Source organism: Lepidochelys olivacea, assembly GCF_965140295.1.
Source record: "Lepidochelys olivacea isolate rLepOli2 genome assembly, chromosome: 19".
Taxonomy (NCBI): domain Eukaryota; kingdom Metazoa; phylum Chordata; order Testudines; family Cheloniidae; genus Lepidochelys; species Lepidochelys olivacea.
Window position 1 is genome coordinate 3,810,588 of NC_140429.1, and position 16,763 is coordinate 3,827,350.

Below are 16,763 nucleotides of genomic sequence, written 5' to 3' on the forward strand. Positions count from 1 at the left end.
CCAGCCAGAGGACTGAGCTGCAAGAAGAAGCAGACCAGGGCCCCGGTGCCTTCAGCAAGGGATGCAGAAGGAGAGCCTGTGTCCCATGAGCAGCTCCCTGGGGCTGGGCTGGCTGGTGAGTCACACTTGTACCTGCTGTTTTATCCAAACATGGCTCCCTTCCCCACCTTAGCTCCCGGTGTGAGGTCAGAGTCGCGTGCACTTGCTGTGGTGACCCAGTAGCTTTATGTGGCTTTTACGCTGAGCTCTGCATCCCCAGCCTAGCTGCAGATGCATGAGCAGGCTTCAGCTCCTTCTGATGCGTCCTCAGCAGAACTGCGCACCAGGCTCCAGGCCTGTGTGTGACTGCAGAGGTGTCGCTGTGCGTGGAATTTGGCCTCTAAAACCTCTTGCAGGTGAAGGCACATAAGGAAAGCCCCCCAGCTCCACTCTCTGATCTGGGGGGGGGGTGTTTGCAGGGCTGGAAGTTAGATAAAGGCATCTCTTTAACTTGCCGCCTGACCACATTTAGTCTGAGTCTGGTCGACTGACTACCTAGGACCCCAAAAGGCCAGTTTTGCAGAAATCCCCTTTTTCCGTGTATACAAGAAGAGCATTTTTCCCCTTGTTGCCTGTGGTTATTCTGTGGGTCAGTGGCTCCTGCTGCTCGCTGTTCTGTAACTAGCATTCCATGCAGTGACTTTAAAGATGCATTTCAAACAGCGAGCAAGCCAGCAGCTCTGCTGGGAGTCCACTCAAGGTTAGCCCCTGGCCTCCTATCGTTTAGCTCTTGCCGAGAGATCAAACATGCTGCCTCCACAGCACCCTGGGTATTTGGGTTTTACTTCAGGCAGACTCCATCTATAGAGAGGGTCTCTGGTAAGCACCCTCCCCAAATACAGAGAAGTGACCAGTCAGCTGCCCTTCCCAAGGGAACTGATAGGTTTCCTGATGCTGCAGAACACCGATCAGTCACCTGTCTACTTGTAAAGTATCAGAGCCTAGTTCTCCAATGTATGCACAAAGCTACCAGCCTGGGACCAGAACCAGATCCTCAGCTGGTGTAATCAGAAGTGAATGACAGCAGTCTGATCTACACCAGCTGAGGAGCTGGCCCATGCCATTTCATCTCTTTGACCTTTGATGGACATTGGTGCCTGGTGATAACCTGTGTTTAGGAAAGCAGGAACTACTGTTTTGGTGCAAAACCTTGTTACTTGCATTACTGCATACCGAACCCCTCTGTGCTAGGCACTGTACAATCAGAACACCGTGAGGGTCCCTGCCCCAGAGAGCAACAAGAGACAACATGTGGGTACAGACAGATATGAGGAGATAATATTGGGCTGCATGATGAGCAGTGATCTCAGCACACCAGTGATTGAATTTAAGGGTTTTTTTCATAGGTATCACAGAAAAGGAGAGTTTTAAGGGAGGAACTCAAGGTCAACAATGGTAGCGCTGTTTATATTCAGGAGGAGCAACTCCAAACCTGAGGGACAGTGGGAGTCGGGGGGGGGGGGTATGGAAGTACAAAGGGGCTTGTTTGAAAATGTAACACATGGGCAATGGAGGCAGAGCTGACATCCCTGTAGCAAAGGCCTGATGACGGGTGGGATGGGGAGAGGCTGTCAAGGGCTTGAAAGGGAAGACAAGTAGCTTATGGTGGGGGGGAGGGGAAGGGTTGGAGAGAAGGATGTTCTTTAAATGCATATATGTTAATCGCTGCTATTTAATGGCCGAGCATTGCAATGATGGGGGAACCCTGCCCTGTCTCACTTCAGAGCTGAGGGAGAAGTATCAGGGCCTCCTGCGTGCGCTCAAAGCTGGTTTGTGGCCAGTGAGAGATTCTCTCTCCCATACAGTTGCTAATATTTGCATAAGTCTTGGTTGCATTTTGTGCCCCAAGTGTGGAAACATGCTGACTCAAACTACTCCCCTGATTAATTCCAGCAAGGTCATGCCGGCACTTTTTAAAGGGATCCAGGGTTTCCTTCTGCTGGCAGCGCTCCCCACTGGAGGATGAGAGGGGGTGGGGAGAGAAGAGAGCCCAGCACCTGTTCAGGCTTTAAGACCAGCGTTGCTCAGAGACACCGCTTGACTGTCCCTTGTTTTACGGGATGTCGCTCGTTTGGTTTTTTTGTCAAATTACTCCATGCAGAGTTGGTGTGTTCTCACTCTTAGCACTGAAAGTTATTTGCGTCTGCCCTGTAGAATCATGAGACGGCTGGAGGTGGCAATAGCCCTTCCTGTAAAGGAAGGCATCCCTGCCGCGCTTTGAGGGTCCTGCATGGATACATTTTCATGTCTCTCTCATGGGGTCTGTCATTAATTGTGTCCCACATTTGCTTACGCACAAGCAAATTACCCAGCCAAGAGGGTCAGCAGCATGACACCTCCCCAACCTGCTATTCATCCTTTACTTCACTGTGTGTGACCAATTCACTTTTAAAAAGTTTGATGCCAACTTTCATAGTCACAAAGCTACCCCAAGTAACTGGAGCTATTTTAAAACAAGGGAAATTGTGGGGTGTGTGTTTTTCTGAATATACAGCTTTGCATGATTGTGTGAAAATGGAACATCTGTTCTTTACCATAATTTATTCAAAAACAGGAGGAGGACAATAGTTAACTGGTGGCCAGATGCCAGGAATCCCCTAATCTGCTCTAATCCATGAGTTCAGCCCATAGCCCACTGTTTCTGCCGGAGAATCTCCACTCTTCTGATTTGGAAGCAGCAGCCGTCAGCCTAGTGCTTTACCTACGTATTTCAAAACCACCAAAAAGTCAAACTCTGTTCTTTACACCTTACAATGCTTAGCAGGGTTTGCCCAGTAATGGCTCCATAAAGCGCCCTACGTGCCAGGGATAGATGTAGGAGCAATAGAATGAGCCTAACTCTCCCTTAATTTCAATATCCAGAAAATCTTCTCCATGGAGAGAAAATAGCCTAGGACCTAGTCTCCTCCTGGTCTTCAAGAAGATCAGCCCCTCAAGCCTTACCCAGTATCCTGGAGAGACCACGCAGCTTCCCCAGGTCTCACTGCTCACTACACCTACAGAGGCCACTAGCCAAGTTAAAGGCTGACTTAGTGCAGCTGGTTGCACAGTTAAGTGTGTAGAGAGCCAGGGGACAGACTGATGGCACAGGGCAGTCAGTCGGCACTGTCGTTATTTTGGGTCACTTGCATTAGGGCAGCTCTTCGATGATTCCAAACAGAGATCAGGGCTTCATTGTGCTTGGCACTGTACGGACATAATGGAAAGGCAGGTCCTGGCCCAAACAGCTTATTTAGAATCCAGCCTGCGTCAGCACTGACCAGAAGTCATTATCAGCAGTCTCTGAGCAATGAGCTAACAAGATCAGGAGGTTCCTGATGCACAGGTGTCCACAAGAGTTAGTCTCTGGGACCCCAGAGGGGCAGGACAGAGCAGGGAGGCTGTCACTTTACCACGTGCTTGGATTAGGGTGGCTGCCGATTTAAAGCTTTAGGGCACTCCCAGCCACTCATGGTAAACTGGCCCGTGGGTGCATGCTATACTGCATTCAAGAGGGCAGCTGAGTTTAGCCCGCTCCTGCAGCAGCGCTGGGAAGGCCTATAGTTCGTTGCCAGTGTTGCCTTCTTTCACGCCCTATAAACAAGCCTGCACATCAGCTTCTTCCCTTCTCACCCCGACCCCTTATTGTCGGACTCCTTGCCGGGGAGACAAGTCTGAGAAGGAAGGGAGTGAAGGGGCAGTAGTTTTTGTTCTGCAAACAAGGGATGGGTGGGTGTAAAAATATATATAAAAAGGCTCGGGGAACCTTCCCACATTTTCAGCGGAAGGTACTTTGCTCACTCATTCATCTGCCCCCATGCCAAATCTCCCCCCCACCCTTTTTAATTCTTAAAAAGACAGCCTTTCAACCAGCCGTGTGATGTTAACAAAGCAGTATTGGCACACTCAGCTCCCAAGCGACCCTCCAAAATCAAAGAACAACCTTGCAGACCAACTCTGTTACAGCAGCAAACTGGTATGGGACCAGATTTCAATGCTAAACTTCTAGATGAAGCCTGCAGAAGATAACTTCTCATTGGTCAATGTGCTGATGAATGGTAGCACAATACTCTGATGCAGAGAAAAAACAAGTTTACTTCCAGACTCCACAGCTCTGGGGGGCTAAAAGGACCCCAGGTTCCTCTCCAGCAACCCCAGGCTGCAACCCCCTGCCTCTGTGTGGGATACACCTCATCTTTATTACCCTGTTGGCTTTCACCCCAACAGTAGAGAGCACATGGGTCCCCGTCTGAGCCTTGTTGCACAGTTAAGCATATTCACGTGACACCTGATGTAAAGAATCTCCAAGCAGGACAATCTTACCTCACCCTGTTCACACAAGCCCAGGCAGCTTCCCTGGGCTATGCAAGCGGCAGGTCCAGCGTGTCATGCTAGCAGTAGGGTCTCTCCAGCGCGCCTGCTGGCTTGACCTTCATATTGGCAAAGGTCACCTTTTCCAAGCAGCAAAGCTTTACAGGCTGCAGAATATAAAGTTCTCCCTTTGTTACTGTTCCTAAAAAGGCTGACCTCCCCCTGAAACCTCCTCTGAGCACCTCCAAAGCTCGCACGCTAATATAAGGCACCTGGTGGAGACGTAAAGGCTACCTAAGCACCATATAGAAACTAATTCCTTTCAGGTGGGCTTAAGAAAAGGCTCTTTCCTCTTTTCCTAACCAGACTAAGTCAACATAGGGCTGACGAACAAATGAATGTTAACTTGTACAGAGCACTCTCCATGCAACCTCTATACGCTAATTCGGGAGTGATCTGCATGAGTCCATCAGACCCAGCTTTGGGGGTAGAATGGGTAGGGAGGGATGGGTGGCTGGACACACGTTAAACATGCAGGATAAATGGGGAAGAATACTTGGGGCCAGGTTCTGCACTTAGTTACACCAGTGTAAATCCTGAATGCCTCAGGATTCATACTGGTGTAAGAGCAGAATCTGACCAGCCCTTTGTTTCCACACACACAGATGAGACACTGACAAAGATGTAGGTAGTTTTATTATAAACAGTGTTTAATTCAAATTGTACAGGGTGACAGATGACCGACTGGACTGATACGTGAAATGAGAACTTTTTATCAGAACAATATAAAAAAAAAAACCCCACAAATGCCGTAGGTGTTTAATATATATATACACACACACTTAAACCTGCCACTTTCTCCAAAACCTCCCTACCCCACTGCGATTCCTCAGAACATAGCCACTACACGCACAGAGAGCAAAGGCCAGACCTACAACTGTTGGTTATTTAAAAAAAAAAAAAAATCATTGCAATAATATGGACCAGCCCAAGAACTTCTGTGGATTTATCATTTGTTAATTGACTAAACACTTTGTTATAAAGGAAGTAGACTAATGCTTAAATCCTGTTTGTATATAATTAAGGCCCTGACTCTGTAAACGCTTATGCTCATGCTCCACTTCAAGCACAAGAATAGTCTCATTCATGTCTAGGCTTCTATTCACAAGTTTAAAGTTAAGGCCGTGAGTATCTCTGGGATTTGAGCCTAAATCGTGGGGAAAAGAAAAATATCATTGCAAGAGCAACAATAAAAATGTACTACTCGAATGGACTTGCTAAAGTATCTTAAATTCTTTTTATATTAATGTGAGACTTTTCCCTGGGGCCAAAAAACGTCCCTTGTGTTCCCTTTGAAATAGAGTTCAGAGAAGTTCTGCCTCCGAGGTCAGGACTGTGTTTCTCTTCCTTTGCACCAATACGATGCCCTCCCTAGTGTCCAGGTGCAGCAAGCACAGGGTTTTTCTTTAACCCCCCCCCCAAAAAACAAACAAACAAAACTCCACTTTTTTGTATTTTGAAGCATGTATAAAAAGGGAGCCTTATCCAGTGTTATACACTTATACTACATTAGTGTACAAGGCTTTCTATTTCTAACATTTGTATTCCAGTTACTAGATCTTCTACAATAATCTACCTGGGATAAATGCATTAACCAAGGGGATTGGTCATCGAGCTGCCATTCCCATAGTTTTGCTACGACCTTTTCAAAACACATGCCATTGTTTTTAATAAAAGTCTTGGTTTAACCATGTCTGTCTCCTTAAGTGAACACCAGCTGTTAATGCTTATGTCTGGCTCCCTTACAATGATGCTACAAAGATACCAAAAAAAAATCATACAGAGCTTCCATAACTTGTCTTGATAGATTTGGCTTCATAAGAACCCAGGTTACAGCTTTGGAAGTGGGCCTAAAATATCTGGTCACTCTTTGGTCTACCTAGAGGAAACCCATGTGGTTCAGTAGTTATCACTAAACAGTATTAGTGCAATATTTAGTGCTTAAAAAAAAAAGTGTGTGTGTGTAAATACTACACATGCTCTCCCACAGAAAAGCTTCTAAAACAGACTCTGAGAAACTGCTGAGCTTGAATTAATATGCAAACTAGATCCCATTAACTTGGGTTTGAATAGAGACTGGGAGTGGCTGGGTCATTACACGTATTGAATCTATTTCCCCATGTTAAGTATCCTCACACCTTCTTGTCAACGGTCTAAATGGGCTAGCTTGATTATCACTACAAAAGTTTTTATCTCCGGCTGATAATAGCTCATCTTAATTAATTAGCCTCTGACTCCACCTTTTCATGTTCTCTGTATGTGTGTATATATCTTCTTCTTCTATGTTCCATTCTGTGCATCCGATGAAGTGAGCTGTAGCCCACAAAAGCTTATGGTCAAATAAATTTGTTAGTCTCTAAGGTGCCACAAGTCCTCCTTTTCTTTTTGCGGACACAGACTAACATGGCTGCTCCTCTGAAATCTCTCAGGACAGTTATTTGGTGTGGCAAATGTTAACTGCACTATTATAAATTTATCTCTTTGTCTAAACAGAAATGTGACCAGTGCTGTATCATTTCTCTTACCTTTTCCAGCACTTAGTCGTGTTCAGCAAGTTTAAATTGAACAGTCATTCGACTTTAAGATGCTTTCTGTGAACGAGGAAGGGTTGCTAGTAGGCTGCAAATGTACCACTTAGGTCCCAATCCTGCAACCACTTATACACATGCTTACGTGTACTCATGTGGGTCAGTACGGGACTATTCATGTGTTTCAGGTTAAGTACACGCAAGTTTTGGCAGAATCAGGGCCTTAAAAACACTCCCACTCGCCTCCCACACCCAATGTGTCTAAATACAAAGGAGAAATGTGGATCTTTAATTAGAAAAACTGGAGAATTTCACTGTACCTATTAGAGGGCATAAACCGCATTTTGGATTGATTCCCCCCCCCCCAGCTAAAGTGATGTTACATAAGAACGTAAGAACAGCCACACTGGGTCAGACCAAAGGTCCATCTAGCCCAGTCTCCCGTCTTCTGACAGTGGCCAATGGCAGGTGCCCCCACAGGGAGTGAACAGAACAGGTCATCTCAAGTGATGCATCCCCTGTCGCCCGTTCCCAGCTTCTGGCAAACAGCTAAATGATTAGGATAAACTTTAGCTGTGGATTTTCAGGGGCAACAGCTAAACTAAGTTGTCCTGTACCAAGGAATCGAGCTGGCTGTTAAGAATTATTACATGACATTCGTAGCAGCAGATGGGTAATGCCAATTGTGCTCTCACACAGCAGCTGCACTTATATCCTCAGCAACTTTATTTTTACCGTTACCATCAAGCAAAGTGATGGATGGCTTATTACTATGGCAGGTCGCTTGGTTCTTTTGTAAATCTGTCCACATAAGTAGTGTAAAGATCCCCAAAGCCTTCAGGGGCAGACGTTACAAATTGTTCTAATAGGATGTATATGAAAATGCTCTTGTAAAGCAGGGAAATAGAAAAGGAAAACTAGGACTTGGGCTTAGTGGCACATAGTTATAGAAGAATAGGGGGACAAAGTGACCTTTTCCCCCCCGCAGCTTTTGCTGGTGTGTGCCACAACTTTGGAAGTGTCTCTATATAATTATGGTAGCACTCAGACATCAACCAGGATGGGGTCCCATTGTGCTAGGTCCTGTACAAAACACATAGGAAAACATGGTCCTTGCCCTGAAGAGCTTAAACTTTGGATTGTTTAAAAATAAAAACAGGTTACAAGGTATAAGCTTTAAACTGGTATCCTGCCATTATTTGCGAAACAAGGATTTAACCTTTCAGCCAGGTTGAAAAATGTTTAGTCATTTTTCCAGAATACAGATATTGCTGATCAACAAAGAACATCCTTACCCGGCCAGCCCATCTGGCGAGGGAATAACCTGTCCTTTAGGTGTCTCACATTTAACTACACCAATCTCCACTTTTTTAAAAAGCTGATTTTTAGAAGAGGTATTTATTCACTATCTACCCATTTAGGCCTTTTAAAGTAATACTTTACAGTTGCATAGCACCTTTCAGAGGACTGCAAGGCACTTTACAGAATTTAATCTCATAACACCCATGAGGTAGGAAAGTATATCCAATTTACAGATGGGGAAACTGAGGTACAGAGGGGCAAGTGACTCAAATAAGGCTTTCATCTACATTATAGGAGTAGTTTTTATAATGTATGTTAGGTCTAGGGCTACATGATGAGCCAATTGCATTGCTGGGAATAGAACGGAGGAGTCCTGTCTCAATCCTTTTGTCTAACATCTAAAGAATTTTGTTAAGGACACTAGCTGCCCAACAGATCCAGACTGCCCTTTGGTGTATTCTGGTTGTTAGGGTTATAAACACATATAGGCAATACTAAAATGTGAAGCAGTTCCACCCAAGATAGTCTGTTCATTTGTGAATAAGCAATGAGAGCCATCCATTCCATACCCAATCCAGCTGCTGGACACAGATCGTCTGGACACCAAGAATGCAGACTGGATTTTGGTCAATGAAATGGACTGTACCTTTATGATCTGATTTTAAATTTTTTAAAACTTGACCACTTTTCAAGAGCTGCTCTCTGCATTTTATTCCCCCCCCCCCCCAGTCAAGAGTGAGGTTGGGAAATTCCAGTTGTTAAACACAAACCTCCACCAATTAGCCCTGAAAATCTTTAGCTGAATGTTACCATCTTATCGGTGTTTAAGAACTAGGCATCAGAGAATCCAAGGGGTCTGGATTTTATGAAACCGTTAAAACTTTTAAAACCGTTCTAGAATTTTTCAGCATGTTGGGCCAGATCTAGAGCTGGTATAAATAAGTGTAGTTCTGTTGATTTCAATAGATGTGGCCTCTAACTTTTATAAATTAAAAAAAAAAAAAAATCGCTGGCCAGAACACCATCATAGCCCTCTTCCTCAAATCTAAATAGCAAAAAAAAAAAACAACACATATTAGACAGAGCTTGGACTTCTCGACCTATGAACGTCTAAATTAGGGCTACCATAGACTTGTCCCATCTCTGCTGTAAGTGCATACGTGCATCATGTGGTTGATTAGGTTGGACCACCTTTGAAGAAGAAACATTGCATGCAGAATGATGGGACGCATACACCTTAAGTCCATCTAACGTTATTCACCTGCTATACAAAAATCACTTGTCCACATAAACTGACCCCAAAGCCAAACATGATAAAGTATTTGCAATGCAGAGCTCTTGGGAACACAGTGCAGCCGCTGCAGGTTCTCCACTTTTATTTAAATATTCCATTACCCCTTGGCAAGTGCAAAAGAACTTCCTTCTAAGGCAACACAAAAACACCCAAAGAGCATTAAGAGACTCTTTGTTGAAAATAACACACAAGATTTTACGCATGCTCAACCAGACACTGTAGGCTTGGGGAGAATTGCTGGGTGAAATTCTATGGGCTGTATTAAAGTAGGTGGTCAGACTAGATCCGGGATTGGCAACCTTTGACATGCGGTAAGCCCCCTGGCGGGCTGTGGGCCAAAGGTTGCTGATCCCTGGACTAGATGATCATCATGTTCCCTTTTAGATTATTATCTCTGAGATTTACAGCTGGCAATCCCAGCTTTAAAAGCCAACTACTCCAAACAGTCATAAATCCAGCCCTATTGTGCACAAAACATGTGTACCTCCATTTTCCAGGTCAATTTTCCCTGAGCAAAAATATATGACTATTTCTGGTACATGTATGGCTAGGGCTAATTCATGGACGTGCTTTCCTTGGCTTTACTGAGCTACAGATGGTTCTCAAGGTACTGACCATAACAGACTGAGGGATTGCAATGGTGTAAAATCTCGTCTTTCTCGGTCATCTTTCAAGGCATCTATGAGCAGGGACATAAAATGGCAATAGACTGCTTATCTTTGCATATACCTACAATTAAACAGCCGTAATGCTTCAGTGTAGACACAGGTAATCCACCTCTCTGAGACGCAGTGGGTTGGTTGACGGAAGAATTTTTCTGCCACTCCAGAGCTCTCTACGGCCGGGGTAGGTCAGTTTAACAATCTCTCTCGGGGGTGCGGATTTTTCACAACCCGGAGACAGACATCACTATGCCAGCGTCCGTTCCCAATGTAGATGAGCCCTGACAAGTGCAAATTTTACTGCACTGGTAATACTTGTGTAATGCAAGCAGGCTTTTTGGCTCTAAGGTTGCAGCTCTTAAGGGAAAAACTGGATTCCATGGTTCAGCTTTACTACTGCAGAAGAAAGGTAAAATTCTCATCCACAGTACATGAAATAAGAAACCAGCAGGTGGTCTGTCACTTGAGAACTGAGAAAAGTCTGATTCATGTTGCTCTCTGGACAAATGATGCAACTGACAACTAGAGAAGGATTTGGTAGGCTTTGACTGTTTGTAAGGATTTGTCCTGGGAATTAAAAAGTTTTGCAACTTCAAAAAAGATTTACAGTGGGCTGGTCTACGCTGGGAATTTACATTGGCATACCTACGGCTCTCAAAATCCACACCTCTGAGCAATGTAACTATGCCAACTTAATCCCCAAGGTGTCACAGTGCTAGGTTGATGGAAGAATTCTTCTGTTGACGTAGCTACTGCCTCCCTACTTATGAAGGGAGAGCCCCTCCCATCAGCATAGGTAGCGTCTAACTGCACGGCTGGTGCCACTGTAGTGGTTGAGGTGTGTATACCCAGTATATACAGTGAAGATAGGTCGATTCTATCAGTTCTCTGCTACTTGTCTGCTAAGTTGGCTGCTCAAAGCTACCTGCTTCTTTCAGGCCTGCAAACAAGCCTGCAGAGATGTTCCCTTCTATTTGGAACATACTGTAGAGCAGCAGCTAAGCAGGGGAGGAGAGCAAATCCAGATTCTGAATCCACTGGGTTGATCAAGAATGTTAAATAGGAGAACACACAAAGCAACAAGAGAATGCAACCATGCTTTGTTGAGGCCAGCCAAACTCCAAATGCCCTCATTTTACACTTAAAGCATGGAGACTGAAGATGAAAAGAGGAGCACAGTATACAAGGTCTTATCCACAGTAGCTGTTTTGTAAGGCAACAGTTCATAACCCTGGCTGTAAAGCTCCCTCAGTACTGCTTGGCCATTATATTACTGTACCCTTAGGAAGTAAGAAACCGATACCACTGATGCCATTTTATTTTAAGCTTGTGAGGTGACATTACTGAACTGGAGACTGTTGCCAGATGAATGCAGATTTTTTTAGATCAGTGGCTAATGAGGTCAATGGAATAATTAATGCAACATGCATCTTTCCTTTGTGCTGGATTCCGAAGTCAATGGAAGTTGATGGAGATCAGCACATACAGTGTGCTCAGCATATTTCAGGATACATCCCACTAGAAAATGTCAGAATTGTGCAGAGGACAACCAGGCCCCAAAAAGGCATTTTTAAAATCTTTGCAAAATTGACAGTCTCAAATTACTGGCTCTGGCTGTAATTCACTATGTAATATACTCTGTAATATGGAACCAGGCAGCCTGGCTTCCAGGCCCTCAAGCTAAACAATCTTAACAGCTATGCTGTCCTATCTGTGCCCAGAAAAGAAACACTTGAAAATCGTGTCATTGGGTTAGGAGGCCTAAAAATAAGCAAAGAAACCCTACTGGCAGAAAGCAGCACCTTCTGTTTGTCCTGCTTGCATTCACCACTGTCCTTTCTTTGCCAAGTGCAGACTAAAAAAGTTATTTATTTTCTCCTTAAATAGAACATTTCAAGTTACGAGCAGTATTGCCCGGGCAGCGAGCAGTACAGATAAAACTATTTATAATAAAAATAAAGTAAGAGTTTCAGGAAACCCAGTAACTTTGAAACTGTGTGTGTAGTTAATATCTCTTGAACTCTTCGAGGCAACAGGTCTTGCCCCAGTGTTGAGTCCAATCAAAATGACGACAGATCTGAGAGGCTGAGGCAGCACTGGAATATCAAGGAAATGCATATTGTCTCTTACAAAGAGCCACCAAGCAGCAGTTGTTACACTGGGAAAAACTAAACTACGGTCCTGTTAATGGGACAAAAAGAACCAAAACGGCAATGAACTGTTTATCATACAAAAAATTAAATAAAAAGACAAATACAACATTCATCAACATTGCTGTGTCAGTCAGGCTAAAGTAGTATAGATTTGTTTGCTAAGAGGATATGAGGGGTAATTATTTTTCATTCCAAGAACCTGGAACAAACTGACATCCTGTAGTTCCATAGACAGCCAAGAGTGACGTTCTCCAGAACCAGAAAGAAAAATGAGTAAGTCACCCATCATATACAAAGATACGATTTTATTCTACGGGAAAATTTCTGTAACTTCTACCCAGAGAAAAGCAGAAATTTTTGTTTAAAAACAAACCTAACAGGATGTCTTGACTGTTTCCCTTGCTTATTCATTGAAAAAATTTCACACAACTCTCTAATAGAAAGGGGTGAAAAAACAACCTGACAAAGACATTATAGCTGCCCTCATGAGCAATGTCCAAGAATTACAATAATTCATGGATTTCTCCTGTGATGTGAGGTTCTGGGTAGACCTGCATGCAACTGAGACACTACTTGTTCTGTCGGGGCAATGGAGTTGTGGGTTTTTGTTTTTTCCAACCATACAGTATCTGTCGTCGTCAGTTAAAGGCATGGGGATATTTTTTCTTCTTAAAAAAACATCAGCTGTTCGAACACAAGCTGTGTGTTTGCTATCTACCTACTTTTAATATTACTATAGGGAGAAGGTTAGTATTTAAACACTGTAAAATTAATGTAATTGAGATCATTAAGCCTCCAAGCCTCTGGGCAGTTTATTGGTAGGGTAATAATGGCCAGGGTATTTTCCCCCACAGCTTTAGGACAAGATGTGAAATAAACAGTCTCTGATCAGAAATGACAGACACAGATGGACTTGGATCATACAGAATCAGGGGCAGGTTTACTTTTCACACAGTTTTCTGTATTAAAAAATACATCAGTGAAATCTGTTACAGGCAGGGACAGGACTACCGAGTACACAACGTCAAGAGACTACTTTCCAATTTTATTGTTTAAATTACCTTTGTTACTGCTAAAAGTAAAGAAAATTAAAAAAACAAATTTAATTCAAGGCTGTTGATTTTCAACTCCTGAAACTGCAGTGAGAGGGTCAGATATCAAAACCCTGCTACAGAAGTTGGGCAACTGGCTGCAACTACTGATTTAAAAAAAAAAAAGAAAAAGTACAATTCTCTTTAAAAATAGTCTTGTATTTATGACCTGTTGTCCTCAGAAATGAGCATCTTAAGCTTGAGAAAATGGAGAGACAGATGTTATCTAATCAGTGTCCTGTCCTCTGGATACAGTATGGGAGATTCCCCTTTTAAAAGATACAGTAACAGCCAAGCCATTGAAAAAAATATTTCAATTTCCAACACTATCACTAAATTTCTTTGGGTAGGGTGGGGTAAAAAAACACACAAGGTACTTTTCTACCACAGTTCTGTTGTCAAAAGTAATACTGCACTGTTGCAAGGGTGGAGAGAGTATCTTCACTTTGAAATGACAAGGCCCTCCAGACTTGCACGGTATAAAAACAAAGAATTAGGGGGGAATGGGAGAAAAAGGGAAGGAAAGCTGCCGTATGACAAAAAAAAACCCAAACCAAAACAACTCCCTCCAAAACAACTATTTTTGCGCACCACAGCATTTGCTAGATTACATCAACAGATTGCAGAGGCTATTCAGGGGATTTTCTGCACATAGCCCTAGACCCTCGCTCTCCTATATGTATTCCAGAGATTTTTGTCCCATAACGTGATTGCTCTGATGCTTGACTTACAGCATCTCCCACACATCAGAGATCCAACAGAGTCGTAGTTACTAGCATGGACTAAGAGCTAGACTCTGGGGTCATGTGACTGTTTGAACGCAGCCCAGGTAATCATCCACTAGGGTAGTAATCTGGCAGATATAACATTGACTTCTGGCTTAATATCTTTCTTAATCTTTGATCCCAGTAAAAAATAAAATAAAACTAAAAAAGTGTGTGTATACATAACGGAAGGTGTCTATTTGTCTAGACCTCACTGTACTTTGTCTCCTGTCCACATGGAGATCTCTAGGATCTCCACAGGCTCTTTGGCAGCAATGGCTGCCAGCCATTGGGCTGCAAAGTCATGTGAGCCACAGTCTAGTTCTCTATGCCCATGGTTACTATGGTAGAATTTATACAACAGTTTTGCTTAAAAATATTTCACAATTTTGTTTTAATCCCAAACAAATGAAGGATTTATGCACCGCTTGAACAGGTTAATTAATCTTGAGTTTGTTTAGAGGATTTATCACTGCATTGGACACTGGCGTTTCTTGCAGCTTAAAGTAGTTTGCTTCCTTCTGATTCCAGTTTGCACATCCATTGTGGTTCAAAATATGCCTGTGTAGTGTTGTTAACTTGGCTTATTTGATACACAACATTTTCTGAAGGCTGGATGTGTTCACAGTTTGGTACTTGCAACGGGTATTGAAAGGAAAATACCCCACTTCAGTTAGTCTGACAATTCAATATCAGAGTCCTCTGATCTGACTTTGGCAAGTTCTTCGTGTACCTCCCTCACCATAAGAATACGTGTTAACATGATGTCCAAGGTCCCGGGGTCTATTGGCAACGTGGAGTACCACATAGGGCTATTAGGTACACAAGACCGCTCAGGTTGAAGGTAAAACACATCACTTCTCTGCTTCACGCTTTCAGAACTGTTAGTGTAAAGAAAGGAAGACTGTATATCAGAAGGCAGCATTATCAGTCCTGTTTACAACACAGTTCAAGAGACAAAGGGAAAGTAGCTCAGCCCTATTACCTGACGTTACCTTGAGACAGAATCACTACAATTTAAACAGTAAAATTTGGATCTCCATTCTAGTGACTCAATCTCCGCCCTTCACTGCAGTGAGCTGACAATCCGTCTCCAGTTTAAAGGGCATTAGCTGTTTATAGAACCAAACAGAACAGCTGCGTCTCCTTACGGAGGTGGTTCTTCAGTTGCAGTTTCATCCCATTACATGATATCACCGTCTTAACATAATTAACGTTCAATCTCAGAATAAAACTGGTTCTCGTGTTCTAGGCAACATGGGAGCTCCTGGTAAGTATATGCAGACTAACTGCATTACTGATATTTCCCAGGACACTGGATAACTTTTGAAGCCGCCTTTGGGATACTGAGAGTACCAGAGCCTAGCCTGCCTGTTAGTGATAGCAGAATGGTGAACCCATCCACTTGAAAGACTGGCCTTAAGAATCGGAGAGAGTGCCTTGCAGTCTTGCCTAGCAAGAAGAGTAAAGCCCTCGGCAGAAAGGATTCTGCTCCCTGCTGGGCTTTACAATTGTCACATTAAAATCCAGAAAGTGAAAGAGGCTTTTCACTGCCAATTCTGCAGAGGCTGAACTATGATGTCATATGAGGTGGTGCAGCAAATGTGTGATAGCTCAGAATGACACCTTCTGACAGTATGAGAGTGAACACAAGGAACGTGCGAAAGGAGCAAGGAGTGGAGAGAGTTGCTGGACATGGCTTTGCCTGAGCAGGGCTATTTTGCACTAATTTGGCTGTGTGTGTGTTTCAAATAATGATTTACAGGGCTATTAGCAGGCACTAATGAGATGTCGCTCTCTGGCATGTATGTTCTTTTGAGAGAGAATAATACTGAACTCCATTGCTCAATGATCTTAAGTGGAGCGTGGGGGAGAGACTGAATGATTTATACGTTCATCCTTGTTCTGCAGCTTCCTTTGTGACTCCTGGAGTAAAGTTAATCTCATCTTTCAGCAAGTAAATGTCAGCATCTCTAGTTTACTTCATCGGACACATGCAGTGGAAAACTTATTTTCCACTGCATGCATCAGATGAACTGAGCTGTAGCTCACGAAAGCTTATGCTCAAATAAATCTGTAAGTAAGTCCTCCTTTTCTTTTTGCAGATACACACTAACACGGCTGCTACTCTGAAACATCTCTTGCTGTTACCTCTAAATCATTTTTCCACCCTACTTTATGAGGAAAGTGCTACTGAGATGCTGCTTATCTTGAGCAACAGATTACTGCATTGTAGAGCTTGGCTCTACTTCTTGGAGCAAGGGGCCAAATTACAGTCATTCTGCAGGGTCCAGGATCCGTGAGCGTGAGGGCAAAGGAATGGCAGGGGTTACTGCATCCTCCTCTGCCCCTCTCCTCCACCTAGCCCAGGGAACTCTTGGAAAAGTTAATGCAAACCACAGCTGTATTACCATGCAATAGCATTTCCCCATCACCGGTTGAACCTTGGGGAACCTGCTGGTGCCTGGCTCCATTTGAGCTGTGATGTTGTTGAGGAGGAGTAGGGAGCCTCCGAGCCTGTGCAGAGGCAAAGGGCTGGGTGACCCTGGTCCTGAGGAACTCGATAGGGATTTGCGGATG

At 43.7% G+C, this 16,763-nt stretch overlaps 1 protein-coding gene across 2 annotated transcripts in view; it reads right to left on the minus strand.

The window, feature by feature from the left end:
* Positions 1-13,238: 13,238 nt before the first annotated feature.
* The window catches only part of LOC311533079 (zinc finger MYM-type protein 4), a 55,401-nt gene continuing 51,876 nt past the window's right edge, over positions 13,239-16,763 (minus strand). For both annotated transcript variants that reach the window (XM_084652178.1, XM_084652179.1), the window contains exon 29: positions 13,239-15,064. In XM_084652178.1, coding sequence (XP_084508304.1) covers positions 14,857-15,064 — 208 coding nt within the window. In that variant the 3' untranslated portion in view covers positions 13,239-14,856. The remainder of the gene's footprint in view (positions 15,065-16,763) is intronic.